At 38.1% G+C, this 16,403-nt stretch overlaps 1 protein-coding gene across 1 annotated transcript in view; it reads right to left on the minus strand.

Moving 5' to 3' along the window:
- Positions 1–223: 223 nt before the first annotated feature.
- The window catches only part of LOC124407303, a 32,525-nt gene continuing 16,345 nt past the window's right edge, over positions 224–16,403 (minus strand). Inside the window, exons 2-6 of the mRNA XM_046883325.1 lie at positions 5,303–5,363; positions 3,536–3,607; positions 2,287–2,426; positions 1,493–1,641; positions 224–701 (exon numbers count right to left, since the gene is read on the minus strand). Coding sequence (XP_046739281.1) covers positions 627–701; positions 1,493–1,641; positions 2,287–2,426; positions 3,536–3,607; positions 5,303–5,319 — 453 coding nt within the window. The 5' untranslated portion in view covers positions 5,320–5,363 and the 3' untranslated portion in view covers positions 224–626. The remainder of the gene's footprint in view (positions 702–1,492; positions 1,642–2,286; positions 2,427–3,535; positions 3,608–5,302; positions 5,364–16,403) is intronic.

Consider the following 16,403-nt stretch of genomic DNA (forward strand, 5'->3'; position numbering starts at 1 on the left):
ATTAGCAGTATACATATATAATTTTAATTTTTAACTAGACCGCATCACGAATATAATAATTTGACGAACACTCGACGTGAAACCATCTGTAACGTGCAACAAGTTACCAAAAAAAAAGAAGTCACGATTTTCAACTGTACAACCTCCTTAAGAGTCAACACCAGCACCAGACAAAACTGCGTAATAATCACGACTTCCATTCTACCTTCATCCTTAAAGGTCGTTCTTATAGTATTTGTGACTAAAAAATTCTCCGCCGACATCGGGAAATGTGAGAAACATCGCCGAAGCCTCGCGAGTCATAGAAACAAACCCTTTGGCCCATTTTTTTTCCATAGAAATTCATCATGCATCGGAGTCGGCGCGCCTTTCTCGCAACCCTTACGAGCACCCCTCTCAACGCACATAATATACAAACATACATGCCTCGAGGCGAATTATCACGTCTTGGTACTCCATTCGACTCGAGCCGACTCGACGTCTCAGCTCCGCTTCCTTCAAAGGCTCGAGCCTCCTCGTCGTCGAGACCGAGTACCGGACTATGAAACTGTGGCTATCTGACACGTCCTTTGCTCGGGTTCGCTGTCCTCGTCTGATTCGCTGGCCCAGGAGGGCTGCCGCTCCTGTCACATCTCCCCGTCACTCTCGACCATCCGATTGGTCGAACCGGGAACTCCGTCGTCCAGCACCTCCGTCACCTTCTCGATCGCGAGATTCAAGTTAAATTATTAAAATTTCGAGGGGGGGAATGGAGGGAAAACACTCATCGATTTGTCTCTGTTAGCTATAGACCAGGATTCAAACTGAGTAACACATTTTGAGTGGAATGTCCAGTACTACGTAAGAACAATAAGTTTTGCAAACAAAAGTTTTACGCTTTAGAGGGAGGTGTAGGATGGTTCTTTTGCTAAGAAACTCATGCAAACTGAATAATAATTAAGGGACATTTATCTTCATACCAAATAATGTTAAATCTTCGATTTGGTGATTTGAATGCCTGCATTAGACTACGACTTGTGAGAATCCTGAGTGTTTAAAGTTTATTGCAGAATTATTTTTCTGTTGAATTCGTCTTAATTTCCGTACAGAAGTTCAAGGCGCCTTCGGCCTCTTCTTACTAAACGACTTATCAACAAGGTAGTTGTTTGTATCATCTTATACCCCTCTAAAAACACCGAAACTTTCTTCAACGACACTTTTATGTGAAGTAAATGTTTTCCGAGACTTTTGCCCTTTCCACAAAAAAGGATATTCTCTACAATTCAATTCAAACTGAATTCATAAATATTTCCTTCAATTTTATATAGAATTTCTGAGACATAAACTAATTCCAGCTAAAATTCCGAAAGATTCGAGAATATTTTATCGAATTTTCAGCTATTTTCAAGACTTCTTTTTTCTCTCTTTATAGGTATATAGCAGACGGTATCTCCCGGAAACGCGTTATTGGATTTTTCTCTTAAGCGAACTCATCAAACGGCATTATACTCACCAAGACATCTTCGAACCGATCGTAGCTTTCTGGCCGCGTATTGAGCAGGCTTTCCCCCACGCAATCTGCACCCCCGCTGAGCTGACTTCCACGACGCGATAAGGCGCTGGATAGTATGTGGAGTAACGAGAGTACAGCTAGCAAAGCAGCTAGAACCAAGCCAATCACAATCGGTATCTGCAGTTCTAGTCAACGTTTATATTGGGGGGCGTAAATCAGCCTCTAGGTATAAATAGTATTGACATGTAGAAATCGGTCTTCATTATGCGAGAACAATATCCACCCGGCAGGGTCGCCACTTTACCTGGAAATTTGGAAAACTTGGAATAGTCAGAGTTTTTTGTTTAGCATAAAAAATTTTAATTTAATAACCCTAGAAAGTTTTGTGTCGTACTAAATGTCAAAGTTTTAGCGAATTGCTCAGTATATCTGTATAGGTATAAACCTATTCCGTGATTCAATTTTAAACGAAAATTTTTAATACAATTTACAATTACAAGGACTTTAAAGTAAATAACGAATTATCTTTAACAACTGATTAAATTTTTTATTATATATTATAATATATTGTATCCAAAGGATATCTGGAAAATCTGGAAATGTTAAAGAATTTTACAATAAAAATAAGTGGCAACCCTGATTCCTGTTTCGTGTTCATTATCGATATATTACCCGCAGTTGAATATGCAGCATTTGGAGTTATAACGATCTCAGAAGCGAGTCAAATCTCATTTGCAATTGCTAATTGAGATGAATAATTCTTCACAAGTTGTAATTTCGAAACGGAACCGTACCAGCAACAAATGATAACCATAGCCTGTGCGGTTTCCATGCCAAAATGCAGGCTAAGGGTAGATAGAAAATGGCTCTCCGCCATCCCCCGGTTATCGCAAGAACTCCGGACCAGCAGCCCCAGCAGAGAGAATCGTCATTTCTATAAAAAAAGTAGACAAATCTCAGTTGCAGTTAGCCCCAAATAAACTCATATTTCGATATTCATTACACACCTTACAGACGTGTTTAATGTAACATTAATCAGCTATAATACCAAAACCACACAGTTTGCAATGTATAACACAACTGACTGTTCGTAATTGAATAGAAACTTGTGAGTAAGTCAGGTTGAACGTGTGGGTGAATGTGATCGTAGATTCTGGTAAGACGTGTGGCAACTGATTACCTCAGGTTGACGAAAATTCACTCAAATTAGTCACTTCTGGTTTCCTAGGCCGGTCGCTGGGTGTATTTAAGTTGAACTTAGTTCCTCGACTATGTATACAGTCGGGTTGTTCGCGCGTAAATTCTACCGTATTAATCCCACCGTACAAAGTTCACCTACGTATACGAGAAGTTAGTCGCGAGTGTAGAAGACCAGAAGTAAGAGTAGTTCAAGCTCCGGGCGCTCGTAGACCAATTCGGACGAAATTGGTCCAAACCTCTGTCGCTGCCTGTTGAAACGCCCCCTTTCTCGGTCGTCGCGAATTCCCCCGATTTAGTTGTGCAAAATGCGTCGCTGTAAGTTGGCAAAGGTATAAAATCTCCCTAATTTCCCGCCCCCCTCTCTTTCTCTCTCTCTCTCTCGATCGCCAAGTAAATTTTGTTTTGGTATCCAATCAACGCTCCCTCGTTTTCCGATGGAATCGGGAAACGCAGTGATTATGTGTGATTGACTAATTGAGGGCTTTCGCTCGTTCCGAAATTCGGCTGCTGCAAGGGGCTCGATTTCCCGATGAAAATTGGAATTTCCAGCGCGCCAACCACGCCGCGAATTTGCTGAATTTTCCCACATTTTTCTTCCCCGTAGACTCGAGTACTGAGAAGCAGAAAACGTCGCGCCGATTCATCTCCGTCTGTCAGTGAACGAAGACTTATTACACCCAATTACATTTACAAACTGTTCACAAGGAAGGAACAAACTCGCTGATAAACACCCCGCGTGTGTCTCAGGTGAACAAGAAACTTGAACTTGCTGCCGCAGTTTCTCAGCAGCGTAAATCTTCTTACTCGTACCTTAACATCGTGCGATTTCCGTAATGTACTTGCCTGATGCAAACTTGGATGAATAACGATACCGCCCACGTGATTTCCATGAAAAAAATCACCACTGATGCCGCACTGAAAAAGAACGCAATTTTAATATTGTAATGACGGAGTGAAATCCAACGAAATTTAGATCTATATGATAATTATCCTGTTATCGAAAAAAATATTTTATCTGATAAAAGTGTATTTTAAAGGGATAATTTTATAAATTTTTGGTACGAACGATGTAATTATGAAATAAAGTATTATTTTCGGGTGAAATGAAACAACTTTGAATCATTTTGATCCTTAATTTTTGCCACACCACATTTTGGGAAATACAATTTTTTCTAATTCAACGTCTTCAGGTACATAAATTACCTATATATCTTCGAATTTACTGATAAGAGAAATGTTTAATAATTAAAGCGTTTTCATTATTTTTTACTTTTACTGCAGTAGAAAAAAATGTATGATTTTGTAATCCTCTGAGAAAATCCTGCAGAAGTAACTGTGTTTTCGCAAGATCACGTCTTTGGACTCGAAGATCTTCGGCTGAAGGTATCGGATATCTGTAGCAGATGTTAGTGACACACTCGTACATTGTATAGAAAGAAAATATAATCGTATAGATAGAAAAGCTGAAAATTCCACTTCGTATATCGCCCACTTTAATCCACTCGAAGAAATACGTAACCGATACTCATTTCCGATATCTGTACAGCGGGACAATATCACGATCCAATGAAACCGTATCATGGGCTTCAATATTTTATGTATAAAAATGTCTCGAGCGGGAAAAGTTTTGATTTATAAACCGTTGAAGTATAAATATTAAATATAGGTATACAACTTCCCACGGAATCCCGGCGCCAGGGAATTATCCTCCAAAAATTGGCATCAGTTTTTTCTTACTACCATGCCATACCATGAGGGTTTTCAAAGAAATTTATTTTCATCATTCATCTTCTTTTTTTGGTCTCATCGTTTGGTGTACAGATAAAACAAAACGAGTCTCTGCTTCTAAAGTTAGTTTTAATAATTTAATTTAATTGTAATATAATTAGTTTAATGATTAGTGATCCGGAGATTTTCTCTCAGTGTGTGAATTCTTATGTCGGAAAAAAGTGCAAAAATATCGTGAAATTTTCGTAAGTCATGACATTTAATTTTCTCATCTATAAGTGAAAATAAAACCAAAAGCGGGTGTGAAGAAAGAATTAAGCCAAATCGGAGGTAGATGAATCTGGTGTAATCTCTAGTGTCAGAGTAATTTATACATCATTCACCTCGTTGTGTTTCCCATGCAGCCTTACATAACGAGGCATAAGATCGCATCTGAGAAAATTAATCTCGTTAAATTACGCGCACGTTTCGGGCTGTCAGTACGTACGAAGTGAATTTATTTGCGAACCGCGCAAAATTTATCACATTAGTCTAATCATTTACCCGGAGCGTTTCAGAGTCGTGATTCACGCGAGGTGTGTCACAATTTGGAATAGTAGTTGACTATAGGTTGAAATTATTCCCAACCTTGTATGTAGAATGAATAAAAATTATACCTCTGCGTATTTCAAATATTGAATTTGTCATTTTTGCAAATTGACCGAATTAACATCGGGAATAAACTTCGCATCAATTTATCTTCTGATAACTTTGAACTGTGAGCTTTAATTGCACGAGTGAAGGTGCAGCGAGATTTTTTTTGAAATTATGAAAATACATAAAAATTCTTTAATAAACTTTCATTTATACTGGGTTCAAATAGATTACGTGAAATTCTCTCACGTGACATAAAATCCCATCACGTGTTGATGGTAGGCAACATCCACTCCAACACCACAGACAACTGAAACAGACAAATTGAAAAAGATAAATAAGTAAACAAGGCTAAATCACGTTTCGAATGCGATTGCTAAGGTTCTTAAATAACTGTTGCCTGGATTTGATATGTATCAAATATGTATGATGTATTCAAGATATGTATTCGTATTATAGTATTGGCAGGCTCTATGTATCCTATATAAACTATTGTCACCCTCGTGTATTAATAGATATATACGCTATTGTTATTTAAACAAATAACAACACACAAAATTTACCCCAATAGGAATATCATGCTTATCGTTTATTTAGTCGTGTTTATGATGAAGATTTGCAGTAAATAACTACGATTAAAGCAGTGAAATTGTCACTTATTACTGATGTATTTATCATGGTGTAACTTTCAGGAGTTTGATACCTATAGATTGAATGGATACCGTTCATTCTCGACATGTCCACAATTTTCTGAGTCCTGTCATTTTGTCATTTAATCTTGATATTCAACGTTGAATACCGTGCGTAAAAGCGATTTTTAATTACATTCTAACGATATTGTTAACCTCTCGGTAATTGAAGTAATCGACGATATTTTAAAAGTAATTTGACACAAAAATGAACACGAGAACCACAATTTTAATTAGCAATTAACCTGTTCTCAGGTCATGCTTAAAAAGTTAAATCGCGCTTTTACAATTTAGTTTTAATTCAATCTGTGCCAAAGCCGGTTAACTTCGAAATTTCCTTAACAAGATTAAGATTTGCTTATCAATACGTAATTCGAGTTTGTCAACAATCGTTCGGAACTCGATTAATCTAGGAGAGAGAATTAGAAACTCGAATCTCAGCTTCTACGAGCATGACGATAGGGTCGCGACACGGACAAATGAACTTCCCTCGGTTGTCAATTAGCCAGCGTATATATCCCAGTGATATATGCGAATGGCTACGAAAACGGTCACGGTTGATTTCCGGGGCTGCACACTTGTCAGAGAATCACGTGTCCAGGCGGGCAAATGACTTATCCCTGCAGGAAACAGAGCTGGCTGGGCATTTGCCCTGCTGAGTTTGGTGATCCATCTCTTTCGAAAATCGGATCAGATGTCCAAGCATTTTACTCTGAAGCTCCGAAGGTATAAAACGATATCCACTTGAATAAGATCAGCGTTTCAACGGTTCCAGATTTGAAAGACCCTCGTTTTCTCTGGGAAATCGACTTGGATTCTTATTTTCCTATCATATCATCAAACAGTGATCAGTATTGCACAAATTGCGTTAGCCCAACACCCTCGGCTGAGGAGTAAATCTGATCCTACCTCACAGTTCAGGATTTGGCGCAATTACGTCGGCGTCCAGAGCTTGACGTAACTAACCTTGTTACATTCGTGATGAATTTGTTACTGAAAGTTTACCGCGGAGCGAGAGAAGGTATTAACTATAACTTTGAACGTGAAGCGAATCTCCGCAAAAGCACTACTGTGTCTTGGATTAATTCTAAGCTCGTCTGGAAAGCAGCGGTTTTTTTGTTACTATAGATTTTTCTCGAATTGGCAAAACCTTCTTATATTGTGTGATGTGCGATGTTTGCTCGAAGCTTTTTACATCGGGGCTGTAGAAAAACTTTGTCGGCCACGTTACTGCAGTGAGAAGAATGTTACTATATGTATATTAAACCTTTTCATCGAATTAGAAAGGTGGTTGCCCAAATACACTGATATTTTTTACTAATCTTATTAGAAGATGGACTACAATATCAAATTATTGTACATTCGTAAGCTACGAATATCTCTTTAAACATACAAAAGTAGAATAAACTAGAATTATAAACAATTGTTTTCATGCATAAATACTTCATTTCAAGTGGTTCAATATGGTTGAAAATCTGATAGATTCGTTCGTTTTCACTCTACGATGGATCAGTTCATTCGGAAGATTATTTTCTTTCCAGTCACTCTAACAGACTTTCATGTTTCTCCAGGATTTAATTAAATAATCCCATTTGTCGATCGTTTAACAATACCAACACGATAAAAAAAAAAAGAGTTTTAGCACGAACGTGCAGAAATAAGTTTCCGAATAAATGAGCCATCCTCTAGTAAAATCGATTTTCAACGATTACAAAGCGATTTAAATTAAAGCACGGATATTGAATCTCTTATATATTTATAATCGCAGTATTTTGTGTTCTTGAATTTGAAAAGAGATCTTGATAACATAGGTTTGCAAATACAATAATTTGAAAATGAGTGAATATAGGATTATTTCGTAAAAAAATTATGAAAAAGTAACAATTCTCCTCCCCAACCAACGCTCCTAATTAATGGACGCTGGCTGGTCACGCATTTGTTCGGCAATTTCGAACCGACCTCGACATCTCGCGTGAATACTTTATCTCAATGATAGGCTGAGCACGTATAAACAGGACCAAACAACGTGCCAAATTGTCATGTACTATGTATATACGAAGCTGGTTGCCCGGGCGAAAAAGGAAGAAGTTTCAACGCCGCGGAGCGGTCGCGTTTTCGTTAGCTACTCGACTCTACTCCACTTCACCCCCGTGACTGGTATATAAAAGCGACCGGCGATGCTGCGAGCCACCCCCTCTTACACCAGGCAATGTTTTATTCAAGAAACAAAATCGCGAAAGTTTAATAAAAGAGAAAATCACCCTTGCCGCGAGCTTATGCGGGTGGCAAACCCAAAAAAACGTAGAAGGTTCGAGCTCTCGGCGAAATGCGATGTACAGACGTCGTGTATTCGTATTATATTTACGTGCATGAATATGACGGAGGAAGATAACGTGTATATGGGTAAACGGCAGCACAAAACTCGTGCGCGTAGATTTTTTTTTTTAACTTTGAAAACCGAAATCCTTCGTTAAACGCTCGAGGCGTTTTTTTCTAAATTAAATGTTGGAATGTTTTTACAAGACTTTACGCTGCGAAATATATACAAATTTCATTTTACATTCACTTCTCGTCGTATTATACATATATTGTGGGCTAGCTGTTACGCCCAAAGGGGTATGAATTATACGGTGCCATGGCGATACATAAAATTGTAAAAGTTATTAGGGAACCTGAAGGTTCCGACAGATAATTAGAAAGTGGAAATAAGCAAGATGAATATGTAACTTTGAGCAAAAAAATCATCACTTTTCTGACGTGAGTGCTTCTGGCGTCCGTGATCCTGCTATGGGGTATATTGTTATGTACATCCATATACATACATATATATTTTCTAGGATAAGCAAGGATGGGACTGATATGATGGGTAAATAAAAAAGAAGGAAAATACAAAAATACAAGGAAAAGCGTGTAACCCTGGCACGAACCGAGCATAAAGTTTTGAAACTTTTTACGGAGTTGTTGGTTCAATATTTCTTAATCGAAAGTCGCATGGGTTTGACATGCCGCACACTAAAATACGACGGTAGTATAACGTCACAGCTTTGTTGATAGACTACATGTGTTTGTATGGTACTAAAATTTTCATCAAGAGATATTGAAAACAACTGCAGGAGAACTTGTGGAGTTTTATAATCCTTGAGAGTCCTACAGATTCATCCCTTACGTAACAGATGAAATTAATTTACCCAAGTTTTATTCAAAACATAAAACAAACAGTAAAATTCAATTTTTTTTTCGCATTGAACTTCAGATCTGAAATCATATCAGAATCGAAATAGTTTAAGATATGGCATCTAATTTTTACAGTCCATTGCGTTGAGGTGGAATTAATAAAATGTGTTCGTTTTCGAGCATGGATCGACTTTTTACACAATAATCTTAATGGTACTAATATCATAAGGTTTTTATCGAGGTTGATCAATTATATCATATAATGTTAACAAACCTTCGAGTTTGTCGCCTAACAATAATGTAAAAAAGCCTGAAGAATTACGTTGAAAAATTTCACAGACAAAGTCAAGACTTCTAATGATAAATTTTTTTGTGCTCGGCATCGGCAATTATATGAATATCCTGTATATATATATATTAAAGGGTGAAATTTCGAAGTGGCAATTGAGTTAGCACATTGGTGCCATTCAACTTCTGAAAGCTAAAATTGGTAAAGCCAGTACCGTTTGATGACGCGCGTATAAAATAATGAAAATCGAGCCACAGGTTGTGGTTTACGCTGTTATACCGACCCTACCTTTTATCATAATAGCAAATTATTTCACTCGTTTCCAACCCCCCGCAGAAGAGATGTGGGGGGGGGGGGGACAATTTTTTCGTATAATTAACGCTTTACTGAAGAAAGCTTATCAAAAATACGTAGAGTGCGAATTATCCGTTTTTCCAAACCATAACGAGGATTTATTAAGGTGAAAAATTCAAGCATAAATCGTAACACGCATTTTGTACATTGCGAAAATTTTTACGCAACAACATTTGCTCGGGCTGCAAAGATCTCCACACTAACAATAAGAAAAATCTCGTTTGTTTATTAAGTTACTATAAAATTTTAGTAAAATGTGACCTCAGTCAGAAAGAATGCTAAGACGTACTAGATTTTCTGGTTACCACCGGTATAAAATCATTTTCACTTGATACTCCGAACTTTGTATATTTTTCGGTAACGACAAAAAATGATAATAGTTAAGAACTGTGAATTTAATAACCACAACTTTAAATCTCTCTTATAAATAATAAGAATAATCGTGTTACGGGAGAATTTTCGCCAATCGTGATTCAGAAGTATAAACTCAAAATCTACATTATATCGTGACTTTAATCTCGTTTAAAACGTAATCGCGTCCTCCGATCAGTCAATATTCAATTCGAATCTTTAAGACCCTTCGCAGTATAACCCTCGACCATTACGTAGCAAAGCGCTTAATGTCTGCAGATGGGAATTGAATCAAATCCGTCGAAGTGTGCAAGACGATGTCTTCGAAATCTCCGTTGAAAAAGAAAGTGAAATAATATCCGAATTCAAAGTTTAAGGCTTCGATTTCTTGACACGTTGCGATATCTAAAGTAAGAAAAACAAATCTGCACACTGAGAGAAATTTTCAGCTGCGGTTAGTGAACAGAGTCCTCAACTATTTCCATTTCTTCAGCGTATAAACCCGAAAAGTACAAAATTCAGTTCTGGGATACAAGATAAAAATGAGTTTAATTGTAACCGTAATCCCAAAATCTAGTTCGTGTTGCTATTGTTTTTAACGATGATCACTCGTGCTGTAATTTCTTGTAATCGTTGGGATTATTTGATGTTGGCGCAAAAACAAATTTATTTCAAAGCGTAGTTTAATTAAAAAAATTTAGTAAACTGAAGAAACTAAATAACGATGTCGCAATAACAAAAAATTTAGCTTTATCAACCGTAATCACCCTAAACAGTAATTAATCAATTGTTCCACATTTTATTTGTATTATATGATAGTTTGGTAATTATTATGCAACCACCTCTTCGAGAAGTGTCCAACTTGTCAGGGCTGCAGCTGCGGGCTTGAAATAAGATTCCCGGCATGTATTTACCGACGGGAAATCCGGAATGGCATTTGCTCGTTGTCAGCGGGTATTGTTCCGTCGGATTAGCAATTAGCCCGCCTCTCCAGAACCCTCGGGGGCAGGAGCGACCAGCGAGGTTGAATTTACTGATTTCCCGCTACCCGAAGACGACGAGACGCGAGGCCACGAACATGTCGTTGCATTAATTGATCGCCATTTGATCTGGACTCCATCATCGTATACCTGAGATAATCTCTAGCTTTATTTTAAACACGTATAATATACGGAGTCGGATTATTTCGGAGCTTTTCGTGCGTCATCTCACAAACATATCATCACCCTGTCGTGAGATTTTCCTTGCAGAAAGTTCTTATAAGGTTACAATTTAGGGTGGTTAAGATCAGATTTTAATTTTGACTGGCTCGCTTCAGAAATCGGCTCCACATAATTGAAAAATAATTCCCTAATTTTTTCATATTTTTATCTCAACTCTAATTCGTGCCCCGAAGAGGGCGGATTACTCCATTCAATCCTTTAGAGTTATCAAATTTTGAGTTGAGATTCGTAATCAGCGACCCAAGAAACCCCCCTCTACAAAATTTCATGTGAATCCGTTGGATTTGATGTGCCTCTGAAAGGATTGAATGGAATCCATCCTCTTTAGGACACGGGTTAAAGTTGCGATAAAAATCTGAAAAAATTAGGGAATTAATTTTGAATTATATTGATCCGATTTGGAGGGCAAGCTGGGTGAAATTCAAAAATGACCTTTTTAAGGACCAACCTAGACTGTACATGGTACATTATATTTGCCGTTCAAGTCGAAGTCGATTTTCGTCGATGAAACGTGGTTTCTTCAAGTACGATTTATCGCTTCAACTCTTTTTTTTTATTCTTTAAAATTATTTAGATGGAATGATAATGAAAGGACATGTATTTAAACTCGGTATCTAATCTTTGAATTGGCGTGTTTTTTTTCTATAACATCATACATACCAAAGTGGTATCATCATCGACTATCGAGATTGGTGAAACTGTTCACATGTTCATATGATTTCACGAGTGAAGAGACATTAATACGTGATACCTGCACCTGTCAGTCTGTTACAAAACTGCGACAGCTCGTAATATATTCTCGGATACGACGGAGGTATTCCAGAGATGAAATATTCATTGGCTGTCACCCGAGGACGAAGGTGTGCCTAGTCACATCTTGAAGATGGTTCGAGCAATCGGATATTGACCAAGAACCAACGCAATATGAAGATATACCTACATGCGAAGGTAGGTAAGTATAATATATATATATACATGCGTCTCCTATACATATGAATGTGAGTACACGCCGGAGCAGAGGCGGAAACATCCCCGAGCGGAAACGAGCTCAGGGGGATTCACCGAGGTAAGGAAGCTAGAGGAAGAACATTTCTCACCGCAAACTGAAACCCGTGTAATTTGTTGTGCTTAAATGGTTCTTGCAGGCGAATGGTCAAGTTATCATATAAATCTTTTTGACCGTGTAGAAGCTCACGTTTGGAGTAATCGTCGAATTCTATCAGACGTGGGAATCTTATCGTTAATTCAAATTATTGGGAAATGTTTTAGAAATTTTTCAATGCTCAATGAATTTTAACTCCGGTTCTCCCCTTGGCTTCTGAACAAGTAGAAACGAGTCTAGAAAAAGCGGGAGAAATAAATGGTCAGAATCAATAAATCCATCCGATGCATTCACTCTTGAATCCTCTACTCTAACCCCATCCCTCTGTACAAGCATATCGCCAATGGATTACGGTATGATTGCCAGTAAACGTGCTTGAAATGATCCCCCAGTGATCTCCGTTGATCGAATATTATTCGACTGCGACAGCGAGTCACAATCAAGATCGATCAATATTTTCTTCAATATACAAATGAATGTTTGATCGACGATTGGCGTGACATTGTGATTAGATGCAGAGCAGCAAGACGATCGTTTGAAAATTATATTTTTTCTATTTAATCCAATTTACGCTAATAAGTAATCAGTTCAGGGTAGTGGCTTAAGAAGCTTCTCTGTTAACGATCAGGTATTCATTCGCTGTGCTGCTCATGTTCGCCGGTGAACGCCAACGGTTATTCAAACCCTGTTATCCGGTATAATTTAATGCAAGGTAATTTATCTCGCTGATGCAGGAGAACCACAAACCAGGTGTGATGTAACATCCTGCCACTGTGCACCGCCTTTCATCCCTTCGCGGATGAATGATTTTCAAATTAATTAAGGGACGGTAACGAATCACGCTTTTCACTCATACGTACGTTCAAACATCGATACTTTGTTCACTTTTCGCACGAATTCCCGCTGTGATTATGATTAAAAATCGTGGAACACTGATTAAGGGTTATTATAATCAAGCTCTAATTTTATTGTTTAATGCCAAGCAGTCGAATCGAGTCTCGCTTGCTGTGAATAGATTTTCGAGGGTTCAACTGGAAAACAACAAAGTGGAGAACTTTGACGATACCTTACTCTAAGATTATTCCTTCCCATTCAATGGATTCCACGAATCTAGGTAATCAAAGTGGGTAACTGTGTTCGTCCTTTTGGGTTCAGATTCACTTTGGCCAGACCTTGCTTCCAGGCTTCGCTCGTTTATTGTGTTGCACATACACCCCTGAACTCGATCGAGTAGTCCAAGCTAAATTTTCACTCGTCTTGCACTTAACTAGATTAAACCGTTGTGCAGTAGCTCGAACGTACCCTCGTATCGATAAACGACACCACTTGGGCGATTCATACTTATGCCGGACACTCTCGTGAACGTTAATCAAACAAACAAAATGAGCAACTCTCGTTTGAAAAAAGTGATGAAAAATTTAACAATATCAAAATCATTTTACTAGATGTCAGTGTGCAAAATTCAGACAAAAATACAGCATAAAGAATAAATAGCAATAAAAAATTTTACAACCCCAATTTCGCCAAGAAGAAGAAGAAGAAGAAGAAAAGAGCAGAAGAAACTTCTTGAGCAGATATAATCAAATTAAATCAAAGACACCATCTAGTGACGTTTTACACAAGTGTTGACTGATTGTATCACACTTGAAGAGGCAATTACCGAATGTCAGTTGAAAATGTTTTAATTGTCGTGAATCTCGGTGGCTTTCGGTACCCTTCAGCGCTTCACCTGACGTTTACTACAAGTGGAAGGGAACCTCTATGAGGAATTCTGAGTTCCTCCGACTAATTGTATTGCGCTTCAACGCGCAGCGTAATAAAAAACCGCGCCAATTAAAATAGTGGAAGCAGAACTTAATTATTAACGAAGAAAACATAGACTCACCGACACGAGAACCAACTTATTTTTATGAAGTTTCTCTTTTTCCGCGGTATTAAAGATGGTAAAAGTAAGCTGTAGAGAATTCTTGCAGAAACTCGTAGCCTCCGTGAAGCGAATTATAAGCCACTTCGAGTGACACCTTGTGTACCGAGTACTCTCGTGCCCCACTGAGAAAGCTTTCTCGAATACCCGCCGTAAATCGGAAAGAAAAAACCAAGGCATTTTCCTCCTCCATTCGGAATAAGTGCCAAGGAGACGTAAGATTGGATACTTCACTCTTGGCTGGAAATAAAAGCTTCTATTTCTGACGGAGGAAAACTCTAATCAAATTCAGGACTCATCTTCTTTTTTCCTTTGTCTTGTCTACACCTTGTCCTGAATTCAATCAGATTCACATGTTTTTTCTAAACATCCACATACCGCTATTATATTCCGTTGTCAAATAAGTGTAATAACGTTGTCGGAAGAGTTTGTTGCCAGCACTTTTCACGTGGTAACTTAGACTTTCACAGATAAGATAAAATTTTCAATCACAATTAATTCGGCCAAATAATACTAGTCTAACTTTTGCCTGGTCTCCCTGCTGGATAAGGGGTGAAGTTTAGTTTGCGCAACTTATTCCTTTTCTCAAACTTTTTCCTGCAGCTATTTTTATTTCCACTTTCGCAAGAGTGAACGCGTTGCATCGCGCCCCTTCGCGACTCCAATATTCGGGTAACATATCCTAGTTCGACATTCAGATCCCCAAAGAAATTTATACTTACATACTAATATACTTCAACGTTTCACCCAACAAATTGATTTTATTGAAGCAAAAGTCGAAAAACCTGGTTTCGACAGGTTAAGGATGGAATCTCAATTGGTATTCGGAATATGGGGACACATATGAAGCAGCCCGCACGCCATCACATTGATTAATGCTGGCTTTGTGTCTCTGACAAGGGACTTTTTCAAGTAAACAATATTTCACAAAAAGAATACCATTGTTCTGTGACTAACGTCGTAATGTCTGCAATATATCGAAATGAAGGTAAATCTATGAATATTGAATGCGATTTACCCCATACTGTATGAAAGATTGTGTATGACGTGTAACGTGCAAATGCCTTTATAAATATGTCACGTATCGCATGGATGTAGAAATTGATGTAGAATTTTCATTGCAATAAAGCGACGAAGGAAATATCTTGGATTGTTCATTTTATCTCACTACGCTTGACAGCAGACCGCGCCATGCCACCATCTGTTACCTAAGGCGCCGCATCCTGTCTGAGCAAATATCCGTAAGGAACAAAAAACTAGATTCCGAACTTTTCACTTTTTACGCGACAAGAGTGAAAAACACTTGTTCTAATCCGATTTCCTTTCGGCTGGTTTTCACTGAAGTAGTCAATATTGAAATATGTGTAACTATCGTTCACGTAAATGACTAGACGTTGTCAATGTTGTCTCAAAGAGATCCTCGCCAACTTCCTCCGGATACGCCGACGGAAGTGAATTAATTTCAGAGCCACTGGAGTAATTCAATTTCCTCACTCGTATGCCTCTGAAGATTTTTGCCTATTTCGACTCAGGGGACAAAAGGTAATGGCGCTGGCACGTCGCAGTCGAGTGGCATCTTTGGATTAGTTATTTATAACATTCGTGAACACTGCCATTCAAATCTCAGGTTGAAAATTACACGGAGAAGATTCCCTAGAATAATAATTAATCTTCTTCCTTCGCACATATTTACTTGAAGCCGGGATTAAGGTGTCTAGAACGTGAAAAAACCACCACAGAACAAAACGAAACGGAGGTGTTTAAAGTGCACAGGAAAAAGTCGTTGAATAATTTCGAATTGAAAATTCAATCTCGTGAATTCTGGAACCAGCCAAAAGGAAAAGAAGCCGAAGATGTTGGAAACTTAGTTTTGAATTGGGGTCGAAATTGAGTTTATCAAATCGTTATATAGTTGGCAAACCGAGCAAACGTCATGTAGTGCGTCAAGACCACGATTACAGACTGCTATTCGGTAAATTTAATTTTTGCGCTGTCGAGTTTCGATCAGATCAAAATGAAGTTCTGACGTGAAAACCGCCGTTGAAGGATTAAGGGGTTTGATGAATCACTGACGTTTGATATACGAGAACCGGTTAGTTTTCATCCTGCAGCATATACCTTCGTATATAAACCGCTTACATCGATGCGAGGTTTTACTCATTCAAAGAGTATAAAGAAGCTTCGGACTAAATTCGTTTCGCTCTTCGTCAAAGAAAGTCTGTCGTGCTTCGAAATTTTTTACCT

The sequence above is a fragment of the Diprion similis genome, chromosome 6 (genome assembly GCF_021155765.1).
Source record: "Diprion similis isolate iyDipSimi1 chromosome 6, iyDipSimi1.1, whole genome shotgun sequence".
Lineage (NCBI taxonomy): Eukaryota > Metazoa > Arthropoda > Insecta > Hymenoptera > Diprionidae > Diprion > Diprion similis.